Here is a 13,298-nt window from a genome sequence, read left to right on the forward strand (position 1 = left end):
TTCAGCTATTTCATTCCATGCTTGACGAACAAAATCCCTATTGTGGTAACATTTATTTTTCTGGTCCCACAACACGGGGCATTCACGCTCATTGTTAATTAGTCTTTCGACGTCCATCACAAGCAAGCAATTACTCCAGATGCAAGCGCAAACGAGAAATTGCTCCAAACACTCGCGCGAAACACAAACTCGGTTGAAACTACAGCGGAGTCATCGCATCGCATCACATTGCTCGGCCCAGCCTGCAGTCTAAACGGGCACCGCTGTTGCCACTGTTAAACCAAGCCTGCCCATTGTCACGCGATTTCAGCGCGTCATCGCTCGGCATCGCATAGTGGGCAGTGTAAATTTAGCCCTAGGAAGAAAGTAAAAGGTGGAGGTGAGTGGGGTGAGAAGTGCTATGGATTGAGGTGTTAGTCCTTGTGAGGGGCCTGACGTTTTAAGGAGGGACTGCAGGTCAGTTTGAATCGCAGGGATGGGATCTTGATAGCAGACACTGTATGTAGGTTGTCAGACAGCTGGTGTAGACCTTCACTAACATACTCCTTTGTCTGCAGAGAGGATAATGATTGAATCATCAGCTTTTAGGGAATGTAGAGCCTGGAGTTCTGCAGAGGACAGGTTAGGGTCATGTTGAAGGGACCTGAGGAAGGGTTGTGAAGCAATGCTGTAATGATTGTGAGCTTTAGTTGCCTTTGAGATTGGACGTCTTGAGTTGATATTAGTCAAGAATGCCTTTTACGTCAACAATGATGCCATTATCAACACCTCACTGAGTTTGAACTTGGTTTTGTAATAAGGCTATGTAAAGCTGATGTCCCTTATGCAATGCTGCAGAAAGATGAGGCAGGAATGTAGCCACTGTCATTACTTGTGACTGGTGTCACGAGAATGTACTGTCGCAAGAAGATTGGGCTTCAGATGGTCACGTGGAATTTCTGAGATGGAAGACCACAGTGTTTGGCATATGGTTCCACAGTGACAAACTGTTGCATATCTGTTACTTCAAGGACAGCTGCGAACCAGACGCCCTGTAGCGCGCATTCCACTGACCCCCAAACCACCACCATTTGCGAATTCAGTAGTGTCAAACGAGATTATTGGAAGTCAGGATGGAGGTCTGTTTTGTTTTCTGATGAAAACTGCTTCTGCCTTGGTGCCAGTTGTGGAACTGCACCCAACCGCCTGTGTGCTAGACACACTGGACCCACACCTGACGTTATGGTCTGGGGTGCAATTTCCTGTGACAGTAGGAGCACTCATCTGGTCATTCCATGCATCCTGAGTGCGACATTGTATGTCAAACTGGTGATTCAACCTGTTATGCTGCCATTCATCAACAGCGTTCCAGTAGGTGTTTTCCAACAGGATAATGCTCGCCCACACACGGCTGTTGTAACTCAACATGCATTGCAGTGTATCAACATGTTGCCTTGGCCTGCTTGATCACCAGATTTGTCATCAATCGAGCACATAGGGACACCATTGCACAGCAACTACTGCATCATCTCCCAATAACTTTAACCATTCCTGTATTGAACGACCACGTGCAACAGGTGTGGAATTGCCATCGACAAACTGACATCTGTACAACTCAATGCATGCATGTCTGCATGCTTGCATTCAACATTCTGGCGGCTACCCAAGTTGTTAATCTACCAGCATTTCACAATTGCAATGATTTATCTTGTCCTTACATTAACCTGTGATCTTGAAAGGTTAACCAATTATGTTACCTAGTCAAATGTATTCCTGAAATTTCATAACAATATGTACTGTTTTGGTGTTGCTACTTTTTTATCTCAGTGTATTTTGTTCATTTCTTTGTACCTAATGGTCAGAATCAATAGAAAATGTGTTTTGGGCAATCACTGAATACAGTTTGAGATTTGCCCCATTTTGCAATCTATCACTGCTACAGCACATCACAGCCTTAGTGCAACTACTGAATGTGACTGTCATGATGTACTTATGTTTCAGTACTCTAACAGAGAAATGAGTGCTGACACATATGCTAGTCCATTGCAAGCATGCATCACCTAGAAGTTGGTTTTTGGAAAATGTAGCCTGCATTTCAAAGAAATGACAACACTAATAGAAAAAGTTGTTGAATTTTGCCAAACTGAGGCAGTTACTTTTCCCATAGTTCCACTTAATAAATAATGCTCCTGTTTCTACAAAGGAAAGTCTTGCCACCAAAGAAGTGCAACAACTGTAGAAAAGTCACTCCCTAATCTACAGAGACTCCCATCCAGATGACATTAAATTCCAAACACTGAACTCTCATCAATGTGATGATTCAGCGACAAATGTTGGCAAAATACTTTACGCCTAAACGCAGCTACATATAGTAAATGTAATTCCCTATTCCACATGATCAGTCCATATAATTTAAAATAGAGCTGTAGCAATTAGATTCTAGCTTGTCTTCACATTTACAATAAGAACTTGCAGGTAAATGAAGGCTAATGGTTTCCAATAAGCAAGTCTAATAGGTGAAAGCTTTAACATAATATAGAAAGCTGTATTTAGCTTGTGGAAATTTACGTCTACATCTCCACATTGCATGGTAGTGAATGAAAGGATTCACAGATGGCAAAAAAATTACCCACGTGAGTTTTGAACAGATAGTAATCTTATGGAAAACATTGACTAGGAAAGGACAATGCATTTAGTACATAAGCTTCTCCAGGGCAATTAGGATTGTCAATATTAGCTACAGGAGCAGTTTTGTCTATGATTCCAACTGTTTCAAGTGATATCAACCCATATGGTAACCAAGGGCAGATGAAATCAAATTTCAAGAAGTGATTAGAAGTAAGTGTTCCAGAATCTTCCATCAAAATTGGTAACTGTTCCAGATAGTACTCCATTCCAGGAAACATAGTACATCTCAAATGAAAAAAACTCAATTCAGAAAACTGTTAAATTACAAAGATGAAGAATGGCTGGTCACTTTTTGCTTGGACAAGGCAATAAAAGGAAAAATTATTCTTTCCTTTTGCAATTTTATGTTCCTAGAGGAACAAAGTGGCTGGAAACAGTTGGAAATATTTTTTAGAATATACAGCCAGATCACCTTTTATCCTTTACCTAACCTAAACATTGGTTTGCTGCCAGATAATAATTCACCTATTACTCAGTGTCGTTTCCTAACTGAATTCTGTCAGCATCACCAAATCAATTTCAAATACACCTTTGTTATACTTTCATGACATTCCTCTTATAACCTCTTTACAAGATACTATGCATTCAGTTCTTCCTAGACACAGAATTACAATGTCATCAGCAAACCTCAGAGATTTTTTCTCTGAGCTGATTCCCTTTCCAAATTTATCTTCTGTTTCCCTCACAGCTTGTTCAATGAACAGAGCTAATAACACCAGGGACACACTACAACCTCCTCAACTACAGTTTTCTTTTCGCGTCCAGCTCATAACTGCAGCATACAAGTTATCATCTGCAGCCTATATTTTATTCCTGCTACCCTCAGAATTTCAAGTAGTGCAGTGCCGTCATCAGTGTTAAAAGTGTTCTCTATATCTAAAAATTTCATAAACAGGTTTAACTTTCTTGTATCTATCTTCCAATTAGTTGTAAATATTTTATTGCACGTACCTACACATCCCTAACCCAAACTGCTCTCTTAAGGTTTCCCCATACCTGTTTTTCCATTCTTCTGTAAATAACAGTCAATATTTGTAATCACCAAACTGAATTTTTTAAAATTATTACGGGAAATAGTTGTGAACAGCAGCAAAATATTAAATACAAATCACTGACCTTTACACCCACTTAATTCTAAAGTGGCAGAAAATGCAGTGATGATAAAAATAGAAAGAACCACCACCAAATTTTCTTAGACATTCAATGCAAGCAGAACATTTTTCCCAACTCAACTGATTCAATGTCACTGAAAAAACATGGTAGATCTTGTACTCAAAGACACAAAAATGTGCTGACTGTACAAATCACGAATTTATTTCTAACCATAACCTAATTACAGGCACATTTTATTAGAATCAGTAGCTTGTAAAAAGATTGAAAATAGTTCAACAAACGACCTTTTAACAGTTGCTAAATTTGGCGTCAAAGCCCATATTACACTTACTCCTTCAACAAATCATTTAGGACCAGAACAATAAAAAAAACACCTTTTATAAAAAAAATACTGACAAAGATCTTACAGAGTAATAAGGGCTTAGGAGATTCTTGAACAGTATAATGGAAAGGTGCCTCAAGCATCCAGAATATTGGAACAGACAATAGTTCATTTCACAGCAATAACTTAATCTTGCCAAAACCCATCGAGAAATTGCAAACATACAGTGGCGGTCAAAATAATAGAGCCACCTGGCAAAGGTTTGGAATAAAGTGCACATTTATTACTAGACATGTTTGAACTATGATGGAAACCATTACAACCGAGTCACATTGTACTATAGTCAGTTATATAGATAACACAACACAAAATAATCAGTAATAATCAATAATATTCAAAAGAATACCAGACCACAGGGTCAAAAAAATAGAGCCAATTGAAACAAATATATTGTACTTGATCTCAGTCTTATGAAACGTACAGGAACAGTCTTTTTTGCATAGGACTGCATTAGTACTTCGTGGGGTAACCCTTATTTTTGAGGATTGCCCTGCACCTCTTACCCATAGTCTACTAAACGCCTGCATTCGTCACTACTGATCGCATACCAGGCTCTCTGGATTTCTTCCCACAGTTTTTCTGAAGATGTAGCTTTTGAGCAGTCAATTCTCTTGTCTAAGATCTCCCATAAGTTCTCAATGGGTGATGCGTCAGGGGACTGAGGTGGCCACTCTAATACTTCGATATTGTGCTCTTGAACAAACTGCCTTATGATCCTTGCAGTATGCTTTGGATCGTTATCGTGCTGAAATTTCCATTTCAGCGGCATTTCCTCTTCAGCATAAGGCAGCATCACATTTGCCAAGATGTCTTTGTACATTTCTGCGTTCATTATGCCGTTGATACGGTGTATTGGACCAATGCCGTACCACGAAAAACATCCCCATACCATAACACTCCCGCCACCGTATTTCACAGTTTTTAAAGTGTACTTGGGATTAAATTCCTGGTTTGGTGGGTGGCGCACATAGACTTTTCCGTCTGAGGCAAACCTATTAAACTTGGATTCATCGGACCAAAGGATGTTCCTCCACCAAGTATTAGGTTTTTGTTCATTTCTCTGGGCAAAGGCTAACCTTTTCCGAACATTAGCTTGTGAAACATGTGGCTTCTTTCTTGCAATGCGCCCATTCAATTTTGCAGATCTCAGTCGTCTTTGAATCGTTGAGGTTGATGGTTGAACATCATGTTCATCGCTAAACAAAATGGCTTTCAGTCTTGGTGTTGACAAAAATGGGTCTTTCTTCACTTCCCTAGTGATGAGTGTCTACGCGAGGAGTAGTTACACGAGGTCGCCCCCTGTTCTCCACCTGCGGCTTTGTTTGTTTTGACCGTCTCATGGCGTTCTGGACTCGTTTTCGCGAAACGTGCAAGACATTGGCTATTTTATTCATGGACATCCCACTTTTGAACATCCGGAACATTACTATACGCTCATCTTCACTGGTATGCTTTGCTCTGCCCATCTAGACGAATGTAAACAAAACCATACGTCAATTTACATACAAAACAACTGCATAAAAATCAATTTAAAGGCACATGTGTAAAGCGGCTCTATTATTTTGACCCATAAGATTCTTACCTTTATGCCTCTTTTCACACGTCTAGCTCAAACGCTTCCTTTCGGACGACTAAAGATAGCAGCAACGTCTTCCCTGATGTTGTCTACAAGGGACTGACAACACGGCACTCGTGGCGATTTCGCGAACTAATAGATATCCTAGTTCTTAATCTCGTCAATAGAGGTGGCTCTATTATTTCGACCGCCACTGTATACTGACAGGTACCACAACAAGTACCTATACTAGATTAAATTCAATGTGTGAAGCTTCTAACCACACAGACAGGTAATAAATGAATATTTCAGTCGGGTTGGAAGAGTAATGTAAAATGAGATGATGTAGATTAGAATGTACACTGAAGCAATGGAGACCATACAGTTAACATTATGACATGCTATAGAGGACCAGTGCAGGAGTAAATACAAGTGTAGCCACAATTTTAAACAAAGAAATGTTTAACATGTTGACTGTCATGGGGTCACTGCAGAGGTTTTCAGCTAACATGCACCAACCAATCTCCACATGTTCCATTTTTAGTACAGTATTGTGCATTAAATATGAAGTACCATTGTGTGTATTGAAATAATGCAGAGAGATTATACAAGGCCCCTTAACAAGTATAATGAATCCTTCACATCAGGAACATTTCCAGAGCAGTTAAAACAAGCAAGAGTTGTACCTTTGCTTAAGAACAGTAATACAGAAGACCTAGAAAATTACTGGCCCATTTCCCTGCTGTCACCATTCTCAAAAATAATAGAACCAATTATGAAAAACCAACTAATGAATAATCTGAATAAATACAATCTTCTAAGCAAATCAAAGTTTGGTTACTGAAGTGGCAAAAAATACGGAGTCAGCTATAGTAGAATTCACGAAAGTTGTACTTCATGCTCTTGACAAAGGTGTGTGTGTGTGTGTGTGTGTCACACACACATTTTTGGATCTCTAAGGCCTTTGATACAGCTGACCACAAGATTATATTAAATAACTTAGAAACATTACAAATAAGACAGGTAGCTAATGACTTTTCTATCATATTTAGCAGATAGGGTACAAAGAGATAATACACACCTCAAATAGATCTAAACATTTAGTAAAACACTTCTCAGAACCAAAATACATTAATATAGGGGTTCCACAAGGTAGTATATTATGACCAATACTATTCCTGATATACATCAATGACTTTCCCAGTGGCGTCACTCATAGTGAAAAAATTCTCTCCAATGATAACAGCAACATTATAGCCACAGAGAACTCCTCGCAGAGAAAGCAAATTAAACTCTCAAGGAAGTTTACGATTGGTCAATAAGCAATAAAATGACATTGAACATGAAGGAAACTAATGCCATGAATTTCAGTTTGAAGAGGGAAAATTAATGTTGAATGTAGATGGCATCTCTTGACTGTTAAACAAGTGCAAAATTTCTAGGTATGAATGTTAATTCTCAGCTGAAATGGTACGAACACACAAAGATACTTGCAAACAAAGTCATCAGCATGTTACACCCTTAGAATCCTATCACCAGTGTGTAACATGTAGTGTCTTAGTTACATACTATTCATATGTACACTATTCTCAGCTATGGCATTCTTTTTTTGGGGAACAAATGAACCAAATATGAACACAATTTTCAAACTCTAGAAAAAAGCCATAAGAATAACCAAAAATAGTAGTCAAGCCCATTGCAAAGATCTGTTCAAAACACTGGAGATTTTAACTGTTCAGTATGAATACATTTACCAGTCAATTGCACACATCAAAAATAGCATTGGTAATTACTGTACAAACAGCTCTGTCCATGACCATGGAACAAGAGCTAGGCTCACATTTACCAGGAAAAAATAAACATAAAACTCAAAACAGCATTTTCTACCAAGGAATAAAACTGCACAATAAATTACCAAAAGAGATTAAATTGCAAAAATACACTTATTTAAAAAAGTAGCTAAAAGTACCAGTTACACAATACATTTTAGACATCGAAGGATTACTTAAAGACAGTACGGGTAAAAAATATACAAATAATGATTAAAACATCCAGCATTCCACATAACCACCTTCCCCTGTTTTTTCCTTTTCTAGAAAAACTTATCCACAAGCTATGCATAGCACAATACTAACACCAACTGATAGGGAGATATGAGTGAACTGTGTGGCATTACATTATTAATTGTTTGTAAAAAAAAAAAGTATTGTACACCAGGAGTAATCTAATGATTGTCTAACTAGAAGTCTGTAAATATATGTGCATACAAATTAGCTTATTTCATATTTGTCTAACTTTTAAATACTGTGACATATTCTTGTAAAAAAATGTGAATAACACAGCAGCAGCTACTACTACTACTGATACACTGTACTAAGCAGAGTGGAGCAGCCAGCCAGTGTGGTCAAGCAGTTCTAGGCACTTCAGTCTGGAACTGCGCAACCACTACGATCGCAGGTTCGAATCCTGCCCTGGCATGGATGTGTGTGATATCCTTAGGTTAGTTAGGTTTAAGTTCTAGGGGGCTGATGACCTCAGATGGTAAGTCCCATAGTGCTCAGTGCCATATGAACCATTTTTTAGGCTGGAGCAAGTGGACCCCAGAAGGCAAATGTTAAAGTATGAACCTCTGCTGTGTCCACAAGAAGTCCTTGTTAAACAACCTCAGAACATAATGTTTTAAAAATAAAGAGAATATTGTAAATCAGGCCAATATAAATTAACCAAAAATACTTGTTTGCTTAGCACACAGTGTCAGTAGATAAATACTGTCCATTGGCACAACATGCCTTTAGACAAGGTCAAGTATAAACATTAAGTACATGTCTTAAAGATCCCTGAAGAGGCTTCTGTAAGTCTTACATTCAGGAAAGAGACTGAATTTAGGATGAACTCAAATCCACTAACATAACATTGGAAGTAAAGGTAATTTCTGTATGGGTTATGTCTCCAAAAAGTGTAAAAATAAGTTTTTATTGCAATCAGATACTTAAGATTCCCATCCTGTGGCATCTTTTCATCTCGTGAACAGGAATTCATGGCAATCCATATAAAACTGTTCTGAAGACTACCCATATATTCAAAATTAAAATGAAGAAGTGTACCATATACGCCACTCCAAAATTTATAGTAATATTCTGACACAGGTATGTAAGCATACCTATGCCCATGTTAAAATGGTTCTGACTTGTTCAGTACTACAATTCCTTATTCCCAACAAAGCAGCTGAATGGAGACAAACTGCAAAAGTCAATGTTGAATTATTGTATATCCTGTAAACTCAATACTATTCAGAGACAACATTTAGTGTACAAATAATGTACATAGACTGAAGATAAAAAACCATCAAAAGTGTACTACCCTTAAAATTAATACTTACCGTATCTTAGCAAGACAACTGATACGCAAAGTGCCACTGCTGCTGTACTCTTCTGCACCTACAGTATATTATACTGCAAAAATATTAAGCCCCACAAAATGCGAAAGAGTTAACAAGCTTACTAACAAAAAGAAACAACTAACACCTAACCCTCTAAAGGCTTACAAAATTGAAGAGTGAATGACCATCATGACACCCTTATATACATATGCAGAAGAATGTGCTGGTGTAATAAGTTATCAAGATTTAAACTAACCTTTCAAGTAATGCAATGTTCTCTACTAACTTTATTTCAGTGATGGACCATATTTCACACCTGGTAATTCATTTCAGTCCACAATCATTTTTAAGACTTAAGTACATCCAATTGTTCACCCCAACAATCCAGGTTTTTGCCTTAATCTTATAAGCAATAGAATGTGCAAGGAAGGAAAAGCTGTATGCATTACTAAAGCACAGTAACTGAAAAAAAGTGGGTGAAAGTTTTATTCACTGATCTTTTAATACATGAACTTTAAATTTTGCAAGTGGTCTGTCCAAGACATAGCAATTACATGTAACATGTTGAGATTAGTTCCTGATCTTCTTCTTGGGGCGAATGTTGTTGGTATGTCCACATTTCTTCTTGCGGCAGTTAGTAGCTCTTGGATGTAGCCGGGCATAGCACTTTCGACAAATCATTTTGTCGCAATTGTACTTCTGAGCCAAAATACGGAGTGTAGGTTCAATTACACCACCACGGAGACGAAGCACCAAGTGTAAAGTGGATTCTACAATTTAAAAGAAACATTCTGATGTGTTTAAATGGTTTTTAAGTAGGCCTTAATGTAAACATTTACATGGATGCAATCTCTCAGAGATCTTGGTGGTATAGGTTTGTCAGCATACCTATCAGATAGCAAATACTAAGTCATCATTAGATTGCCTTAAGTACAGGAAAGCTCTGGCTGCTTTAAACACTACCTATGCAGTTCAGCTCACATCACATTACACCAAATTACATAATTTTACTTTCAAAAACTTATCAGGTTCACACTAGGGCATAGTAATTCTATAAAGATTACAACTGCGTGAAGACTGTACAATGATCAAGCAAGAGCTAAAATTTAATAATGTATGTCAGTCAACCCCCAAAGAGCATCACATGACAACAATCAAATAAGACTACATCCTCATTATGAACAATGAACCCCCCCCCCCAAACCAACCTTCATAGATAACACACAACACTTGCAGAAATTAAGAACACTTTAACATCACTCATCTGGTTTCACAATTTTTGTGTAAGGCTTTGGGCATGTCATCCCTGTTTATGAAAAATTAAAATTTGTAATCAAGAGTATAACCAGCACAGCAAAAAGACTGAAATATTAAATGACGTATAGTTATTACACGCAGTAAGGATTCAACAATGGTCAACTGAAGATATTTATACTCAGTGCCTACAAAAACAGGATATGACCACATGGTCATAAAACAGATTTGAGCAAAATCATAAAACAAAAAAGAAGTTATGAAGTTCCTTAAGAATGCAACGCTAATGCATGTCACTCTTCCAAGTATCAGCAACAGATTCTGGCAACAAAAACCATATGAAAACAGTGACCTTATAATACACCTAGCATGTCATACAATAGACCAGACCTAAGTCTTAGACTGTGCTTAGTTGCTTACACTAACCAAACAAAACTAATTTAGGAATTAACCACAAATTCCACAATAGCTTTTCAATACACGTGAGTTCAATGGAAAGAGAACTTACCCTTTTGAATGTTGTAATCTGAGAGTGTCCTCCCATCTTCCAACTGTTTGCCAGCAAATATCAATCTCTGCTGATCTGGAGGAATACCTTCCTTATCTTGAATCTTCGCCTTCACATTTTCTATTGTGTCTGAGGCTTCTACCTCCAAAGTAATGGTCTTCCCAGTAAGGGTCTTCACGAAAATTTGCATCTTGAATTATAGTCTGTAAGAAAAAAAAAATTACACAACCTGAAAATACAATTAAAAGCTACGAGTTATTTTAGCATACATCAGAGATCTTGGTGGTAAAAATGAGTCGTCAGTAACAACTCAGAGTAGCAAATAATAAGTCATCATCCTTTAAAAAGGCACAGTAGTAGCTAAATGTAGCTTGAATAAGAATTCAGCGACCACCTCAGAGCGACACGAGTCAACATACCATCGCTTGTACATGAAAACTTCTCGAACGTACTATCAAGGAAACTAACTACACGTGGCACTATTATCAAAAGATTCAAGTATTAAATAGATCTAATAATATAACCACACAAATACTTCAAGATAATTCAAATATCTAACAGCTTTCACAATAACCATCACAAATTTCATTACTATTTTACAAAGCTATACAAAACACTTACTCCTCAACCATCCAAATGAATGAACAAATCCGAACGGAAACCACAGAAAGATATGGGCAAAGAAAGAGGTTGCCAAAGATATCCCAAAGATGCGAAATCATCAAGCACATTGAAAACCAAAGATAGATCTGGTGCACACCTGTGTAACTAAAGGCACGTCCACACGCAACGATCTGTCTGCGCAAATGTCTGCGCACATAACATCTGCGCAGACAGATCGTTGCGTGTGGACAGAAGATTTGCACCAACATGAGGTGTGTACAAACCTGGAAGTTGGAGTTGGAGGTTTGAGCGAAACCTCTCAAATCTGTGGGTTCAAACCACATCTGCGCAGACAAGTTGGAGCGTGTGGACAGGAGATCGCCGCAAATCTGGCGCGAAACAGCTGTTTGCTCAGTCTGGTGTTTGTATTTGTGCTCACTGGGAATTAAAATGGCTGATACTCGTCAGTGTTCTCGAAAGTTTGTAAGTGAATTCATTGAAATATATAGAAAGCACCCATGTTTGTGGAAGATTAAAAGTAAAGATTATAGTGACCGAGACAAAAAGACAGCAGCATACAATGTTCCAATTGAAAAATTGCGGGCAGTTGACGCCTCGGCAAACAGAGAAACAGTAATAAAAAAAAATCGTTGCGAACTATTTACCGAAAAGAGTTATCCAAAGTTCAGAAATCTAGAAGATTTGGTATGGGAGTAGATCAAGTATAGCAGCCAACATTATGGTATTTTGATCTGATTGGCTTTCTTAGTGATCAAGAAACGCCAAGACCAAGCAGGAGTACAATTGAAAATGAAATTGGAGTGTCAATGTGCGAGGAAATGGAACACGAGGTAATGTAAAACAATAGTATAATCATATTAATTATAGTATTCACAACCACAGTACTACCAGTAAAACTTTTCAGGCAGATAACGAATCTCTTTCTAGAATTCAGAATGGAGTTTTGTATCCTGGAACAAAAGTTTGTAACAGGTTGCTTGTACACAGTAGCGAACTGAAAATGCCTACTCAGAAACAAAGTAAACCATAGCTCATTGGCCGTGTAGGTATATAATCTCTAATAATATAGGCCTACTGTGTTTCAAACACGTCTACAACACCAAAAATATTATCTTTAACTTGACAGACTTAATTTACTTGACTTGCCTTCATGAACTCATCCTACAGGACAGCGTAAATAGCTTCACATGTGTTGGGTATTATTTCACTCAACGCTTGTTTCGATATTGCAGTTGAAAATTCCAAATCCTTGTAGCTCCTTCCTGTTGCTAGGAATGTTAATGTTACCGCCAGCCGTTCATGAAGAGAAATTGCCCTTCTCATACAAGTATTCTTTCTCACAATATGAGGGGTTACAAGCTTTAAGAGATAATTATAAGTTTCGACATCCATCCGCAAATAATTTCGCCAGTCGTTAGGATCGCCCTGCAACTCTCGCAGTAAATTTACGCAAGAAAACTGTTTTCGCTTTAGCAGCCACTGTCTACACATTTTGACCGCTTTCTCTGTTTCCTGCGGTTGGTCTTAATGTTTTTTGCAACAAAAGTTGCGAACACAGACCACAACAGAACTTCCTCCATTTCTATATTTCAAAATAACTGAATTAAATTTTGTACGTTTGCGGGGAACGTAGTCGCTTGCCACTGATATTTCTTTTCTACACCGACAGATGGCGGGCGAGTAGTAGATTGGGGTTTGTGTCGTGTGAACACACCACATTTGCAGCGATCTTTTGCATGTACAGACATCTGCACCGATGTCTGCGCAGACAGATCGTTGCGTGTGGACCGGGCTTAACAATGCTGCAGAAGACCCA

The 13,298-nt window shown here is 38.1% G+C and overlaps 1 protein-coding gene and 2 non-coding genes across 3 annotated transcripts in view; all 3 read right to left on the reverse strand.

Annotated features, from left to right (window-relative positions):
• Positions 1-11,620, reverse strand: part of LOC126194646 (polyubiquitin) — a 112,114-nt gene extending 100,494 nt beyond the window's left edge. The window contains exons 1-3 of the mRNA XM_049932826.1: positions 11,480-11,620; positions 10,859-11,061; positions 9,831-9,866 (exon numbers count right to left, since the gene is read on the reverse strand). Of these exons, the coding sequence (XP_049788783.1) occupies positions 9,831-9,866; positions 10,859-11,048 (226 nt within the window). The 5' untranslated portion in view covers positions 11,049-11,061; positions 11,480-11,620. The remainder of the gene's footprint in view (positions 1-9,830; positions 9,867-10,858; positions 11,062-11,479) is intronic.
• LOC126196850 (small nucleolar RNA SNORD24) lies at positions 9,945-10,018 on the reverse strand. The gene has a single exon (XR_007539278.1). It is a non-coding gene; the product is annotated as a small nucleolar RNA SNORD24 (small nucleolar RNA).
• LOC126196851 (small nucleolar RNA SNORD24) lies at positions 11,125-11,201 on the reverse strand. Its single transcript, XR_007539279.1, has one exon. It is a non-coding gene; the product is annotated as a small nucleolar RNA SNORD24 (small nucleolar RNA).
• Positions 11,621-13,298: the final 1,678 nt, after the last annotated feature.

This window comes from Schistocerca nitens, chromosome 7 (genome assembly GCF_023898315.1).
Source record: "Schistocerca nitens isolate TAMUIC-IGC-003100 chromosome 7, iqSchNite1.1, whole genome shotgun sequence".
NCBI classification, from domain to species: Eukaryota; Metazoa; Arthropoda; class Insecta; order Orthoptera; family Acrididae; genus Schistocerca; species Schistocerca nitens.